Source organism: Pituophis catenifer, unplaced genomic scaffold, assembly GCF_029215685.1.
Source record: "Pituophis catenifer annectens isolate HBS135680 unplaced genomic scaffold, rPitCat1.0.hap2 SCAF_8, whole genome shotgun sequence".
NCBI lineage: Eukaryota > Metazoa > Chordata > Lepidosauria > Squamata > Colubridae > Pituophis > Pituophis catenifer.
The window spans coordinates 73,637,024-73,654,296 of record NW_027256888.1 but is presented as its reverse complement, the minus strand read 5'-3'; the positions used below and the strand labels follow the sequence as shown (position 1 = coordinate 73,654,296).

The following is a 17,273-nucleotide window of genomic DNA, read 5'->3' as shown; positions in this document are numbered from 1 at the left end:
CCTACATGAGTCAAGATTGCCTTTATATACAAATAAATAGAGGGGAAGCACTTTTTGTTGGTTTAAAAAAATATTTTACAGCCTTTACATTTTGAAAAGATCCAAAAACAGGGCAAAAATTAAGAGATGTCTTGGTGACAATGTGCAGTCTTTGGTATAACTAATGGGTGCCAGATGGCATCTAGAGAGTTCCTTTAAATCAAAATGAGAGACTTCTGTAGCCTCGCAAACGTTGCTGAGGCCAGTTTCCCATTAGGCCCAGCCAGGATGACAAATGGCCATTTGGGAAAACCATCCCTATTTGGGAGAATCTAAATAAAACTGAATTACACTGGATGGAAATATACCGTTTACATTCAACGAGCAGAGGTGCTTTGCAGCCCAATCACCTGAGATCATTTATCTGGAAATACCATTTCTGTAAAAGTGCAGAATTGCCCCCCTCCCCCCCCACCCCATTATTTTGTGGAACCACTAGATCAGGAAGGATCCATTTATTTGATCGACCATAAAGTGCTTGCTACAAACAATCCAAGCTTCATTTCCTTAGCATCTCCATGTAGAGCAAGGGTGACAAACTCAAGGCCTGCGGGGTGCTTTGATCTGGCCCGCAGGGCCGCCCTGGGAACAGCAAAGGACCGGCCCTCAGTGCCTCTGCCAGCAAAAAACCGTTTTCACTGGCAGAGGGTTGCAGGAAGCCGTCCCAGCTGAAAACGGAGCTTGGGAGCCCGATTTTGCTGGCAGAGCGCTCGGGCCGCCACAAGCACCGACACGGGTGATGTCAAGCTGGCCACGCCTACCCTGCCCACACCAAATCCACCCCCCCCTGAGGTCAAACACAACCCTGATGCGGCCCTCAATGAAATCGAGTTTGAAACACCCCCCACCCCCGATGTAGAGGGTTCCACAAAGATTCGGTCTAGAATCCTGATGGATCACTTATATGTCAACTATATGATGCTAATTGCTAGGATGCAGACTTAGGATCCATCCGATGATCCCTGGCTGTAAGTCCTACATTCAAGCCACTGCTTTACCACAAAATAAAATCCTTGATTACCCATTCGGATCAGTTTGTTCATATTCTAAAACTGGAAGACTAAACTTTTCTTTTTTAAAAAAAAACAAAAACCCAAAACAAACAGGGACTTCTGTTTTTATAAATGGGGCCGTTGTGCTTGCATTCCAAATAATCTGAGTCTTGCTCCATTGTGTGAGTGAGTTACCTATAAATCATCCCCCAAAAAGAATACTTAAAAGCTCTGAAAAGAGATCACAGTGGGCCAGTAAGATAACGCTGATCATCATTATCAAGGAAAGCAGCCTTAGCTGTAGGGGTGTCTGCAGAGTATGGTCAAAATCTTCAAAATGCTGGACATAACAGGACAATTAACCAGTGGTAGTTTTCAAATCCCGTTGCTACTGCTTTGCTCGTGGGCGCTTGCGTGCACAACACTTCTGCACATGCGCAGAAGCGTCCTAGCGGGTGGGCGTAGCCTCCCGCTGCCACCACTGGTTTGCCCGATCTGGGGCGAACAGGGGTGGGTTCTAATGTTTTTTACTACCGGTTCTGTGGGCGTGGCTTATTTTGTGGGTGTGGCTTGGAGGTCATGTGACTAGGTGGGCGTGGCTAGCTGGTCAGAGTCATTTCTAGAAGGTCCTCACACTTACTACCAGTCCTTGCACTTACGACCCGACTCATTTGTTTCCTGTAACACTGATCAGCTGTAGGACGGCCCTTTGAAGCCCCGCGGCAAGAGTTTAAACAGTTTTTTTCCCTCTAGTCATCAGCTGGGACTCAGGAGGCAGCAACAGATTGGGGGTGGGACCAAATAAAAGGTAAGAATAACGTGGGGGGGTGGGGGGGGAGGGCGGGGGTGGGGGAAGAACCGGTTCGGTGACGTCATATCGTCACCGCTACTGGCTCAGCCGAACCGGACCGAACCGGGAGGAACCCACCACTGGGGGCGAACTGCTGGCAACCCACCATTGCAATTAACGCTCTGCCTCTTTGCAGTGTGTGTTGATTTTGTGATTCGTGTAAAAAGCAGGTGGAGCTTGGGTACTGCACTGTCATATCCAATCCATCTTGACTTTTCTTGACCATAGCCTGCGCATGACCCCGTTTAGGTACATGCAGTTGGGAGATTAGATATTGGCAGGTCTAGAAAAAAAGGAAGCAAGGATTAAGAAAAGATTTAAAAATACTATGGAGTTCAGAAAAGATTCCCACTCAGGGGGACTCGGCAAAGGGTTCCCCCCAAAAGTCGAACTTTTTAAAAACATAATTCTATTACAGTTCATATCTATTCCATTTTTAAACATTGTGTCAAAAAACTACCTATAAACATAAATCTCTGTTCATAGCTTTACAGGATTAAGTGAAACATATAGAAATGACTATTTATGGACATAATTGTTCAGTAACAATTGAATTTCGTCCTGAAAGTCTAATTGGTCATCAAATGCTTTGTACAACTGCATTGATTCATTCCTCCCTGAAATAATAGAAATACTGTAGAAACTAGAATAGAAATAATAGAAATAGAACTTTTCTGTGAAAATGTGAATGCATTCGTGTGTGTCTGTAGGAGGTACACACTCACGTCATATATGGAAAATAAGTCAAATACATGTGTATGTCTATGCATGTACTGTACATTTAGTTTTTACTACTTTCGTCTTTCTTTTTTTGGCATTGATATATTTTTCTTCTCTGCATTTTTACACCTGTGTTTTTGTAAGAATAACACACCTTAATTTTTTTTTTTTTTTCAAGGGACAAGATTTTAGAGGCACGTTTTAGTTTTCAGGAGTCATTCACCTTTAAGAACGGGTTTCATTTATCCGGGAAGATGATGGAAAACTGACACCGAGACCTTCACAAAGCTCTTTAAATGCTACTCTCTTTCCAGAATTCCCCTCACCTTCCTACGTTTCTAATCTCTGATCCAAGGTTGCTCACAGTGGCATTTTATGCAAAGCACATCACAGCAGAGATGCTGATGTAATACATGGGCCACATACACACACACACACACACTTCCGAAGGAGATGAATGTGGAATTTAGATCGTAATTTAGCAGGGCGTTAAGCTGCTAGTCACCAGTCCCCTTCCGTTCTGCTGCTCAGAAGGCATAGCTTCACAACGCAATACTTCGTGTTGGGAATTTACAGAGGAAATTAGAGAGCGATCCGTGGCCCTTTGAATTTTAAATGCAATTTCAACGCATCTCGGCTGTGCTCTGAACAAGTACGTGTACAATCACTGCAGACAATCCGTGAGGGAGGACAATTACATCACTAGCCGTCTTCTTAGAAATCTTTATCCCAGCCTGAAAGTTCATCGGGTGGAACTCCTTGTTCGGGTGGATATCGGTCGAAGTGGCTGTAGTCCATAGGACCTGAAAGCTATAAAATAGTTAACAGTATAAGCATACTTGAAGTAAAGGTTAAATGTTTCCTTGTGCAGTTGTGTCTAACTCTAGGGCTGTGAGGGCAAATCTATGGCATACGTGCCAGAGGTGTCGTGCCTCTCTGTGGGCACACGAGCCGTTGCCCCAGTTCAGCTCTGCCGTGCATGCACGCGCGGATAGCTGGTCTTTGAGTCTCTGCCGTGCATACGGAGGGGGCGTGGTGCGTGCATGCATGTGCATGCCTGCAGGGCGTATGCGAGGGGCCACACATGTATGTGCGGGGGATGGGGTGCATGCGAGGGGCCCACATGCGGGGGTGTGGGGGCCCACATGTGCATTGCATTTTGGGGGTTCGGGCGCACATGTGCGCTTTGGGCACTCGGTCTGGAAAAGGTTAGCCATCACTGCTCTAGGGTATTCATCTCTGCTTCTTGCCCGAGGGAGCCAGCGTTGTCAGGAAGTATTTTTTTTTCCATAGTCATGTGGCCAGCGTGGTTATATGCCAAAGGTGCCCAGAAGGGTTACCTTCCCACTGAAGTGGTACCTGTTTGTCTACTTGAATTTTCATGCTTTTGAACTAATAGGTGGGCAGGAGCTGGAGCTGGAGCAAGTAACGGGAGCTCACCCCATCACGTGGTGCTTGGGTCTTGAACCCGGGCTGTCAGCTTCCGGTTTGGACTGGATCGCCTGATCCGGTAGTGATGGTGGCGGGTGGTTCGGAGAACCGGTAGCAAAAATCCCTGCCCCCACCCCCCATGCCCAGCTGAGCCGCGCGATCATCAGAGGCTTTTTTTTTTATTTTTAAAAGCATTTTTTTCTAACCTCTTTGGCCAAAAAAATGCTTTTAAAAGTAAAAAAAAAGCCTCAGATGATCACGCGGCTCAGCTGGGATCATCAGAGCCTTTTAAAAGCATTTTTTCTACAACCTCTTTGGCCGAAGAAGTTGTAGAAAAAAATGCTTTTAAAAGGCTCTGACGATCCCAGCTGAGTTGCCTGATTGTCAGAGGCTTTTAAAAGCATTTTTTTTCTTTAAAAAAAAAAAAGTGGCCACTCCCACCCAGTTACATTATCCCCCACCAAGCCACGCCCACAGAACCGGTAGTAACGAATTTTACATTTCACCAGTGCACTGACTCCATCCCCATTGACCCAGATTAGTGTGGGGGTGGGGGGACAGAACCCCCATTGCATCTTCATAACACACATTTTAAAGGAGAACTCCAGGAATATTGTTCCTGGTTTTAAAAAAAATAAGGCACTGGCTTGTGCATGCATTCATTTAAAAGGGACTGATTGAGTACCTCTCTTTTAAGGGGTGATGATAACTTCATTGCTTTGAGTCCTTCCCAATTAAAACCATTCAGCCACCTAGAATGGAAAGTCACAACAGCAAGAGGGTTATTTAACTGGTTTCATAATTATAGTCCCAAAGAAACCTGCCACTGCATCTGTCAGGCCTGGAAGCCATCTTTTGCACTGGGCCTTCAGGCCTGCCACATTTACTGCTGTGGGAAATTGGGAGGGGGGATTGTATGGAGCCGGGGAGATATATAGTCATAATAACATTCCTTTCTCAGAGAGTCAAGGAGTCTTGCCCTGCACCTGGAGGGGTTTGATTGGGAGACATCTCCTGTTGGGATGGTGCTTGGCTTGGACCATGTGATGGATGTGTGGGTGCTGGGCAGGGACTTGGATTTTCTTTTGGGTGTGGAAAACTTGGAAGCTTTCAGATTCGGGTTTTCCCAGATGTGCCAATACGACATCTCTAATAAAATGGAACTTTGAGGAACTTCAAGCCTCGGAGTCTTCTTTGGTTGTGGGGTGTTACTTGGAACCCTGACATTCATTCTTAAAGCAGGGATGGATGTTGGAGAATATTTTTTTGTGTTCAAGGGCTGCAGTGTTCTGTCATCGGTCAAGGGTCCGTAATAAACAAGGCCCTTCCTCCCTGCGACACCCCCAAATCTGTCTGCCCTACTACATCTACCAATGGACTGCTACAATGGTACGTGGGAATGATTGTGAGAAACAGGGGAAGGGATCCTATCTAGGGATAGATTAGATAAGAGGTGGTAGAGCCTGAAGCTGCCTATTGGGTGGAGAAAGAAACTCTTTTTACCAGAGCTAAAAGCGATGATGCGAGATTTATACCTTCAGTCTTGCAGGATTGATAATCAGCTTTTCTAGCTAGAGGAAACATGAATTGATGAGCTAATTCTACTTTATTCTAAGGCTACTTTAACAAAATCTTGCAAAGTCCAAGGGATAGGTAATGCTCGACTTACGACCACAATAGAGCCCAAAATTTCTGTTGCTAAGTGAGATTGTTGATAAAGTGAATTTTGCACCATTTTACGAAAATGGTTTTAAAAGTAAAAAAAAAAAAAAAAAGCCACGCCCACCCAGTCACATTACCCCCCCCCCAAGCCATGCCCACAGAACCGGTAGTAACAAATTTTAGATTTCACCATTGGCTAGGAGACTCTATGGTGGGGGAACTGGACTTCTAGTTGGCTCCAGAATTAAACGAGGGACTTCTGGTTAGGACCTTTGTGGCTCTTTGAGTGTTTAAGGTTGCCGACCACTGGTCTATCCAGTAATTTTCACTGGTCTCCTGCATTTGGGATATGTATTAAGGCCAAGATATACTGTATATGAAATTAGCCTGACTGTTAATTTGGCCTGAGGGCCACAGTTACCCACTATTTATCTTAAAGCATTAAAAGCAATGGCAGCAGTAAAATAAGAGAACTTATATGTACAGTCAAACTCTTCATCGATTACTATGCAAATCTTTAAATCTTTGCCCTGCGGTATGATGGGCTGCCAATAAATTTAATAAACCAACAAATAAACATATAAGGAAACAAACAAAGGAACGAACGAATGAATAAATAAATAAAAATTACCTGTGCCTCTTAATGTCATGGATTCCATGCTTCAGATTTCCTAATCTCTCTGTAGGACTTTGTCTATTGTATATTTGTGGGTAAGAAACAGAGAGAGAGTAAGACAATGAGTACACACTTCATAATTTAGAAACTATTTGCACAACTTGGTAATTGATTTCCTTGTGAATCTCAGAGACCTGAGTATCTCCTATTTGATTTGCAGGATAAAGGTAGTTGGGAGTGGATCAGTTTACTGTGGATTATTATTGCCATGGTTATTATTATTTATATTCTATCTTCCTTTGGGAGCTGAAGGGGATGTCTCCTTATTTTTTCTTACCCAATAACTGAGGTCAACTGGGCTCCAAACAAGTGACTGGCGCAAAGGCACTTGGAAGCTAAAATGGGTGTTTTCCCAATAGAGGTTTAACACTTGAACATACATTGTACTATTCATCAGTGGTGAAATCCTCCGTGCTTTGCCACCAGTTCACTGCCCATGCATGCGCACTGCGCGCCAAATGCATGATATGCGCCTGCATGTGCAGTGCATGCCAGCAGGCTTCCCACAGAAAAAGGAGGCTTAAGAAGGTAAGTAGAACAGTGAGGGGGGGGGGGTAACGGCTGTGCCACGTGATTTAGATTCGCTAGAAAGCAGGAAGCTGATCGTCAGAAATACCGGTTCAGACGAACTGGTAGCTTTTTTTTAACTACCAGTTTGCCCGAACCGATAGCTTTTATTACTACTGGTTTTCCCGAACTGGTGCAAACCGGTAGCATTTCACCCCTGCTATCCATGGATAATCTGTAGGGCAGCTGAAGGATCTCCAGCAGCGGTGGGTTTCACATTTTGTTACCACTGGTTCGCCCCGCGCATGGGTGCCTCCCGCACATGCATCTGGCCTTCTGTGCATGCACTTTGCTTGCGTGTACACCTTCCGTGCATATGCCCGGCCTCAACAACGTGGCTAAATAGGATGTCATAGAGCTGGGGCGGGTGAGCAGGTCCACCTGCGATTTCCACTACTGATTCGCCCGAACCGGCTGAATACCACCTCTGATCTCTAGTCATTTTGGCTGGTGGGCATATGTGAAAGTTTGAGCAGGTATTTCAGATGCTGTACCTGCTGTGTGGAAGGAGCATGGAACTTGAAAACATAAAGAAATCTGCACGTTTCACTGATGGTTTTGGTGTACATGGGTGACTAGAGAATTGGCATGGACCATTGCCCATTAATAGCCTTATTCTCCAGGAATCTAATTCTTTGTTAAATGATTAAATACGTCTCTTCATAAAAACAGAAGAATTGCCCATATACAGTAGTGGCCAAAATTGTGGAAATCTTTTGGGAAAAGTGTGTTTTCTAAAATTAGCTACCAGGGTTTTTTTGGAGTAGTACCATAAAATTATATATCAATGGAAAAATAATTTAATCAAGAGTGTAATGCAATAACTTTTATGAAGGATTTGCTATTAGAATAGCAGTTACAGTATAAAGAAGAAAAGTGAAACACGTAGGAAAAAACGAGATATACAAAAATTATTATCATGTCAGTTAATACTTAGTTGGGTAACCTTTAGCATGAATTATGGCCTTATAACATCTTCCCATGGAGTGAACCAAGTCTTTTAGTTCTGCAGCTGTTATCATGTGAAACCAAGATTGAATGATGGCTTCTATTAACTGGGTTTTATTGCTGGGTTGCTTCTGACTAACAAGTTTCTTTAGTCGGATCCATAGATTTTCCATTGGGTGAAGGTCTGGGCTATTCCCAGGCCATTCCAGCAGTGGAATATGATTATCTTGAAACTCCCCCCCAAAAAAGTGGTGTTATTAGCCATCAAACCTCAAAAATACACTTTTCCCAAAAGGTTTCCACAATTTTGGCCACTACTGTATATACAGAAATAATCCTTGCATACTGAAAACCAGCGAGTCAGATATGTGAAGAAAAAGTAGTTTAGTCCAGCTGCAGGTTCTTTATTTCACAAAGTGTTGGAGGAATCTCAAAGTCCAAGCTTGCTGGTCATTTGAAAAAAAAAAAAGAAAAACCCTCTTCTAGTCACAGGATTAAATGTAATGACTTATTGAGTAAGTGCTAGGGCAATTATATCTCAATGTGTCTGGAGCAGTTCCCACATAGGCCCTCAAATAATCAGATATTAATTTGTAACAGCCAAAAGTGATCCACAAGGCTGATTTACAGCTTCCTTGCACATTACTGGCTTGACAGCCCAAAGCTTCCCATGATCCATATATATAATTAAAATTGCTGTAGGTTAATTAAAAGCAGGAGACTGCGGGTGTGATTACGTGAAACTTCATTCAAGGCGGCAGAAATGAAGATTTATGATGTCCAATCTGTTTGAAGGATGGGAACAGAACAGCAAGTAATTCTGCTGAAGGTATTATAGAGATAGTCCTTGACTAATGACCTGTCACTTAATGACTGTTTACATTTATGATGGCCACCAAACAGGTTCTTTATGGCCTCTAAAGCACCTCACTGCTTTCGTAAATAGTTGAACCACTCATCAACACCTGTGATCAGGTAAACACGATTTGCAACGTTTTTTTTTTTTTTTTTGCTAATTTTTAGCAAAAATATGGCATTCAAGAGAGTGGATTCACTTAATGACTGCTACATTTGCTTAAATGACTGCCTATGATGAAAAATGTCAGAGAAACACTTCAGGTCATGTGGGTGCCTCAACTTATGACCGTAATGACTTATGACCAGATTTCTAGTCCCGATTATGAACGTTAAGTCAAGGACTACCTGTATTAGATTCCAAAAAAAAACCACTCTGATGACAAGAATGAAATACTCTTAGATCTTTCTGTTTTTCTTAGTGTTCTGTTCTTTTCTTTTATGACAGAATTCCATGCAATATTTCCAAGAGAACAATCATTTTTGGGGCCTTCAGACCATGAGGTCATCTGAGGCCACGATCTCAGCAATTCCGTCTTTAATTCTTACTATGCTTCTTTGCAGAATACACATTAAAATGGTTTACAAGCCTTACTTAAGTGCTCAGTTTTAAAGCCAAGCTACTAGTTGCTAGCAATTCACCCAAAATATTTAACCTCCACAGAGAAGCCATACAAGTTAGCTGGTTATGACATGGAGACATGTCATAGATAGAAAAGATAAAAAAAGAGCCTTGGTAGTACAGTGGTTTAAGGCACCCTGTTATTAAGCTGGTTATTAAGACAGCTGTCTGCAATTACTGCAGGTTCGAATCTCGCCAGGCTCAAGATTGACTCAGCCTTCCATCCTTTCTAAGGTAGGTAAATTGAGGACCCAGTTTGTGGGGGCAATAAGCTGACTTTGTATAAATATACAAAAGTATGAAGGCTATTGCTTAGCACATTGTAAGCCGCCCTGAGTCTCCGGAGAAGGGCGGCATATAAATCAAATTAAAAAAAAAAAAAAAAGAGAGAGAGAGAGAGAGAGAGAGAGAGAGAAAGAGATTTGGAGGGGATAATAAAATTCCTACAGGTAGTCCTCGACTTGCAATTGAGTCCAAAATTTCCGTTGCTAAGGAATATAGTTGTTAAGTGAGTTTTGTCCCATTTTATGACCTTTCTTGCTACAGTTGTTAAGCGAAACACTGCAGATGTTAAGTTAGTAACACGGTTGTGAAGTGAATCTGGTTTTCCCATTGACTTCGCTAGTCAGAAGGTCACAAAAGGGAATCACAAGATCCCAGGACACTGCAACTTGCAGTGTGAGGTCATAAATGTGAGTCAGTGGCCAAGTATCCGAATTTGATCGTATGACCACAGCAATGCTGCAATAATCATAAGGATGAAAAATGGTCATGGGTCACTTTTTTTAGTGCTGTTGTAACTTCAAACAGTCACTAAGTGAATGTAGTCAAGGACTACCTGTACTGATCTTTCTTTCTTTCTTTCTTTCTTTCTTTCTTTCTTTCTTTCTTTCTTTCTTTCTTTCTTTCTTTCTTTCTTTCTTTCTTTCTTCCTTCCTTCCTTCCTTCCTTCCTTCTTTTTCTTTCTTTCTTTCTTTCTCTTTCCTTCCTTCCTTCTCTTTCTCTTTCTTTCTTTCCTTCCTTCCTTCTCTTTCTTTCTTTCTCTTTCCTTCCTTCCTTCCTTCCTTCTCTTTCTTCTTTCTTTCTTTCTTTCTTTCTTTCTTTCTTTCTTTCTTTCTCCTTCCTTCTCTTTCATTCTTTCTTTCTTTCTTTCTTTCCTTTTCTTTCCTTCCTTCCTTCCTTCCTTCCTTTCCTTTCTTTTATCACCCAACTCATATCGAATGACTCTGGGTCACTAACAATATAATGAAACTGCAGTGAAATTAAACTTTTACATCCTCTTTTAAAGGATTAAAAGAGGATGTAAATTTCTCTGCGTAATTCCTAAGAGTTTTATGGACTCATCTGAAGAGATAAGATATCTCATGTTTGCTAGTTTGAGGAAGGCAGGCTACATAAATTAAAACACATCCCGGGTGAGATATCCACTGATAACAATGGGACTTTGGCAGTGGTGGGTTTCAAATTTTTTGACTACCAGTTCTGTGGGTGTGGCTTGATGGGTGTGGCAGGGGAAGGTTACTGCAAAATCCCCATTTCCTCCCGATCAGGTGGGACTTGGGAGGCAGAGAATAGATGGGGGTGAGGCCAGTCAGAATTTTTACTACCGGTTCTCTGAAAATTTCCGCTAATGGTTCTCCAGAACTGGTCAGAACCTGCTGAGACCCACCTCTGGACCTTGGTCTAAATCAGTGTTTCTCAACCTTGACAGCTTGAAGATGGGTGGACTTCAACTCCCAGAATTCCCCAGCCAGCAAAACCACTGGTCTAAATAGATCGGTATGGAATTACACTGCTGAATAACACCAACAAACATAAGTTTTTGGATTAAAATCTGGCTGGACGTTGAGCGTTCAAGGAAATACTACCTTGCTCAATTATTCTTCTCACACCTCTGCAACACAATTGCTCTTCTCTCACCTGCAAAGCCGCCGAATCAAATCCTCAGGGCGCTTGGTTATTATTCTGGGAAAATCCAGTCTCTCAACACCTTTTAAAATCAAATTGTAGGTCATCATTTGATCGACTCCGGTAAAGGGAGGACTTGAGTAGGTGTCATTTCAAAATTGAAGGAAGGGGAGGGAGAGAAAATACATGGTTATGAAGAAAGAAATTGTGTGTTGGACCTAAGCATCTTTTCCCCAGGTGCTAGGCTGTTCTAAACAAAGACAGGATTGTGATTTATCACAAACTGGTTTTCTCATAACCTGCGTTTTATGTTATAGAGACTTTTTAGGGGGGGGGATGTTACAGGAAGTCCCCAACTTACGACCAAAATGGAGCCCCAATTTTCTGTTGCTAAATGAGACAGTCGTTAAGTATGTTTCACCCATTGTACGACCTTTCTTGCCAGAGTTGTTAAGAGAAGCCCTATCCCTTCAAAGGAGGGATAAGTAAGACTGATGGGCTACAATTTTGGCAACCTTGCTACGAAGCGCAGCTGAGGAATAGTTGCCATACAAAGGGCACCCCACATCTTGAGAAAAAACAATCTGTCAGGGTTCCAAGTACTCATAGCAAACAAAACTCTGAGGCAGGCAAAGTCCTCAAAGAATAGGTTTATTGGATATGTCATTTTGGCACAGGCTAGTGAAAACCAACTCTGAATATTCCCGCGGTTTTCACCTAATTAAAATTAAAAGTTTGCCACTTTCTCAAAACAATCAGTCACATTGTCCAATCAGGATACTGCCCAGTTGCTAGGTGACTCCAGTCCCCTCCTTCCGAACAAATGCAGGAATGTCCTTGGTTCCCAAGAGAAAGTATTTTGTTTTGACTACAACTCCCCAACTATCTCTATTCCTCCCCCCTTGCTATCCCTTTTCTCCAGTGTGTCAGCACTGAAGTCTCAGTCAGGCCAGCTTCAGGGTTGACACAATCAGCAATTGCAACTGATGGTGAGCAGAGTCTGGTTCATCTACAACTCCTTTTTCTTTCTGGACTTTTCCATATCAATCCTTCTCTATTTTTTGCACACCCAAAGATGAAGTGTAAAAAATTCTCAAAGAAGCGGATTAGAAAACAAAGGGATCAACGTGGGGCCACCCAGATGTAGGAGAACCCTTGAGCTGTGGGCTCCTCTCTCATTTATAAGCACACACACTATGAGCCCAATATGGCCCTCAATGTGGGCCAGAAGAATCCGGTCTCCCGGGACATACTTTCCTGTAAGCAGTTCATACACAAGGATGCCGAGGGACCAAAAATCCACACTGAAATCGTGGCCTTTATTCAGAATGACTTCAGGTGCGACGTATTCAGGAGTCCCACAGAACGTCCAGGTCTTCTGCCCTGCTCTGATCTTCTTAGCAAATCCAAAGTCAACCTTGTGGGTCAAAAAGTAGGAGAAGATGTTGTTACTGGACAGTTTTACCTCAGGTTGATTGTTCTTGTTTCTAACATCTACTATGAGAACTTCTCCTACTGAGATGGACTCAATATTCTTCCTCATACAGTGGCTACTTAGATGCCGGAATGGGATCTTCAGGCGCCTACCCTTGGCCGCCCCTCCTTTTCCTCCAGGCTCCCGCCTCCATCCATTTACCTCCAGCTTTCCTCCTCGGCTGGCCCTCCCCAAACCATTCACCCTGGCCAATGGGCCTCCAGGCCTCCGCCCCACGCCCTTTGGCCCAGCCCATTCGCCAAAACACAATTTGTCCCAGCTCTCTGGCCGCATGGGACAGTTAACCGCCCACAAATCAGGATCCTAGACCCGATGCACCTGAAGAGTAACAGCTGTCTTTTCCCACCAGTCCTTAGTAATTGGGATTTGACTGCAAGCATTGACTTATGCCTAAAGTTATTTAACCATGTAGTGGGCTGTGTTGCTATTATCCTTCTTATCTTTCTCATTTTCTCATCTTTCCTACTAACTTCTCCTATTGGTATCTTATGATTTATCACTTGTTGTTTGTATCTTATAATTTACGATTGTATCTTATGATTTATGATCTATGGCCTACCACTTTGTTGTTTTTATGTACAGAGAGCTTATGCATCAGAGACAAATTCCTTGTGTGTCCAATCTCTTGGGCAATAAAGAATATTCCCATTACTATTCTACATCTGAAATCCCCAATATATGTCCTTTTCATTGTATAGCTTTGATCAAATGTGAACGCTGCAGGAACTTGTTAGTGCATGGAAAATTGACAGGAAAATACATTACCAGTTTAACAAAGAGTCAGGATTGTTTCTAATGAGAAATAATATGTACTGTAAAAGCATTTATGTTAGCATGTAAGTATAAATCAATATATGTCTATCCACAATAATACTTCTTCCTAACCTTCAAGATAAAATGATCTTATTTTCAGTAGCATAGAGGTGTAAAGATATAAGATTCTTAAACTTTTGTTTTTGAATGGCTGCATACAAAATGCAAAAAAACCTTCTCTTAGCAATGCCCCTGTAATTCTTTATATTTTTTTTAAAAAACAAAACTTACCAACTTTATATAACCCTGGGCATCCAAAATTAAATTTTCTGGTTTCAAATCCCTGTAGATTATACTCATAGAATGTAAATATTCAATAGCTTCTGTCACACAGCCAACACAGAACTTTGTAGTGGTTTCATCAAAACTACCCCTGAAAAAAGAAAGAAAAAAAGGAAGGAAGGAAGGAAGGAGGGAGGGAGGGAAGGAGGGAGGGAGGGAGGGAGAGAGAGAGAGAGAGAGAGAGAGAGAGAGAGAGAGAGAGAGAGAGAGAGAGAGAGAAAGAAAGAAAGAAAGAAAGAAAGAAAGAAAGAAAGAAAGGTTTCATTGTCAAATTATTTTCAACCTTTCCTCTTCCAGTCTTAATAGACTCTGAAGAGATTCAATAAAAATCATGAACATAATAAAACTGAAGAAACCATCAATAAAGTAATTTAGTGTATACCCAAAATCATCAGCTCCGTTGAGGTAAAATTATCCTCACAGCCTACAGGAGGTCAACATTGGGGTCAACATGGAGGAGAAGGATGTTGAAAGAGGGAGAATGCTTGCTTGTAAAGTTACTTATTTCCATCATCAGCTGATGACGCTAATCTAAAAGGACCTTCAAGACATTTAACCTTTTCCTGTTCCCTGGGCCTCCTCAGCAGATGATATTCAAAGGGCCATCATGATTCTACGTTGCTATTTAGCATTCAAGTCTAGCAGACACTGATAATCCATTTTCTCATTAATTTCTTCAGGCCTGTTTAAATTAGTGGCTATCACATCATCTGATGGAAGCAAGTGCTGTCATTTAATTATGCCCTTCCTTTAATCATTCCCCTACATTTAGTTTTAATTTAGTTTTAATGAGTGAACATTGTGAGAAGGAAAAATTGATCTACATTTTATATATCATGGATAATTTTTAATACTCGTATCATAAATTCCTTAGCTTCCTAACAAAAAAACCCAGACACTGTAGTCTTTGTTAATCCATAAGAATTTTGAATTGCCCTTTTTCAGTTTTAGATTATTGCTTTTCTGGTCTTCTAACCAATTCCAATTGTGATCTCGCCACATAGAATATATATATATATTTGTATATAATATATGTATATAATATATTTATACAAGAATATTACAGAATTGAATTGTTGAGTTTATTTCCTTCCTAATGATTCCAAGCATGGAATTGGCTTTTTTTTTTTTTTACAGCAATCAAACTTGAATTGTTAATTTCAGTCATCATAACTCTAACATCCATTTCTTGATCAGTCTCTAACAATCCAGATCCTGAGATATATAATATTAGGATCCAAGATTGGGAATTTCTTCCACTAGCTAGAAAAATTACTCATTAGCTTTTGCAAATACATATTGACATTTTCTTTCTCAAAAGTTCAGAAAAACAAAGTAGTTTACCCTATTTTATAGTATCTTGAAATATTAATCCGGTGTTTCCTTTTGTCACTTAGAATGAAAAAACCGTTTTATGTTTTATGAATAAAATAAATTCAACGGTCAACTGTTGGGAGTAAACTCCACTCAGTAGATTTAAGGTAAAGGTAAAGGTTCTCCTCGCACATATGTGCTAGTCATTTCTGACTCTAGGGGGCGGTACTCATCTCCGTTTCAAAGCTGAAGAGCCAGCGCTGTCCAAAGACGTTTTCGTGGTCATGTGTCCGGCATGACCAAATGCCAAAGGCACACGGAACGCTGTTACCTTCCCACCAAAGGTGGTCCCTATTTTTCTACTTGCATTTTTTACGTGCTTTCAAACTGCTAGGTTGGCAGAAGCTGGGACAAGTAACGGGAGCTCACCCCGTTTCGTGGCACTAGGGATTCGAACCGCTGAACTGCCGATCTTTCGATCGACAAGCTCAGCGTCTTAGCCATTGAGCCACCGCGTCCCTTCCTCAGTAGATTTAGTACCAAGTATATCTGCATAGGAACAGATTGCAGACTGAGACAAATCATTATTTCATCAACAATCCAGATTCCCACTACAAATAGTTCTCAACCTACGACCACAACTGAGCCCAAATTTTCCATTTCTAAGCAAGACAGTTGACAAGTAAGTTTTGCTCTGTTTTACAACTTGTCTTGCCACAGTTATTAACTGAACCAACAAAGTTGTCAACTTAATAACAAGGTTGTTAAGAAAACCTGGCTTCCTCCATTGACTCTGTCAGAAGGTCATAAAAAGGGATGACATAGCCCCGGATCATAAATACATGCCAAGGATCTGAATTTAGAACACATGACCATGGGGATGCTGCAATGGTCATAAGTGTGAAAAACAGTCATAAGTCACTTTTTTCAGTGCCATTGAAACTTCAAACGGCCACTAAACAAATGGTTGTAAATCAAGAACTACCCTGTTTCCCCCAAAATAAGACATCCCCTGATAATAAGCCCAATCAGGCTTTTGAGCGCGTGGCAATAAGGCCAAGTGCTTATTTCAGGGTTCAAAAAAATATAAGACAGGGTCTTATTTTCGGGGAAACACAGTACCTATAATCAAACATAGTCTCATTTTTTTTAAAAAAACCCATTACATAAAGGACCACTGTTCAAAAAATCTCATTTGATCCATTTAGATCAATCAGTATTAACTCTTTCAGCTTGGCAATATTTTTTTCCCAGTCATGACTTCATAGCACATGTTATCCAGCTGACTGAAGGCCAAATTCTTTCAATGTTGATTTCTTTATAATGCAAATTTCCAACTTTGTAATTATGTACAATTGTATGGCTTCCACATTTTACACTCTTTTTTTAATTTTATGACATTTTACAATGCCATTTTTTAATTTAAAAATGAATAAAATGATAATAATAATAATAATAATAATAATAATAATAATAATACCTGTCCCTGAGGATGCTCCATAGCTCACCTCCAAGACAAGCTTCTAAGAGCATATAAACATATTTGTTGTCTTTGAAGGTGCGATACAACCTGAAGCAAGTAAAAAAAAGAAAGAAACAACATGCAAACAATTCTATTTGAAGATAAAATGTATGTAACATAACAATAATCACATTTTCGATAGCACTGCGGATGCATGGAGGAACAATTCTTTTGACACCCCCCAAAATCTAGAGTCTCTGGGTAAAACGAGAACATAATATTTATTGACCCAACCAAGGTGGACATTCATAAATTATCACCTAGGATTAAAAACTTGGTGGAATAAGGTCATTTGTAGAATGCCAAAATTGAGAGGTTGCATGAAATTCAGGAGAAAACGTGTCCCTTCCGTAAAGTTTGTTATTAAAAATCATTCTGATTCAAATCACCCATCTACAGTTGAGGATAATACAGCTAGTCCTCGACTTGCAACAGTTCATTTAATGACCATTCAAACTTACCACAGCACTGAAAAAAGTGACTTATGACTATTTTTCACACTTATGACCATTGCGGCTTCCCCATGGTCATATGATTTACATTCGGATGCTTGACAAATGACTCACATTTATGACGA

The 17,273-nt window shown here is 41.3% G+C and overlaps 1 protein-coding gene across 1 annotated transcript in view; it reads right to left on the bottom strand.

The window, feature by feature from the left end:
- Positions 1-471: 471 nt before the first annotated feature.
- PRKG2 (protein kinase cGMP-dependent 2) overlaps positions 472-17,273 on the bottom strand; it is an 88,628-nt gene continuing 71,826 nt past the window's right edge. Inside the window, exons 12-18 of the mRNA XM_070948122.1 lie at positions 16,655-16,744; positions 13,810-13,951; positions 12,524-12,687; positions 11,283-11,405; positions 6,326-6,388; positions 4,718-4,784; positions 472-3,411 (exon numbers count right to left, since the gene is read on the bottom strand). Coding sequence (XP_070804223.1) covers positions 3,316-3,411; positions 4,718-4,784; positions 6,326-6,388; positions 11,283-11,405; positions 12,524-12,687; positions 13,810-13,951; positions 16,655-16,744 — 745 coding nt within the window. The 3' untranslated portion in view covers positions 472-3,315. The remainder of the gene's footprint in view (positions 3,412-4,717; positions 4,785-6,325; positions 6,389-11,282; positions 11,406-12,523; positions 12,688-13,809; positions 13,952-16,654; positions 16,745-17,273) is intronic.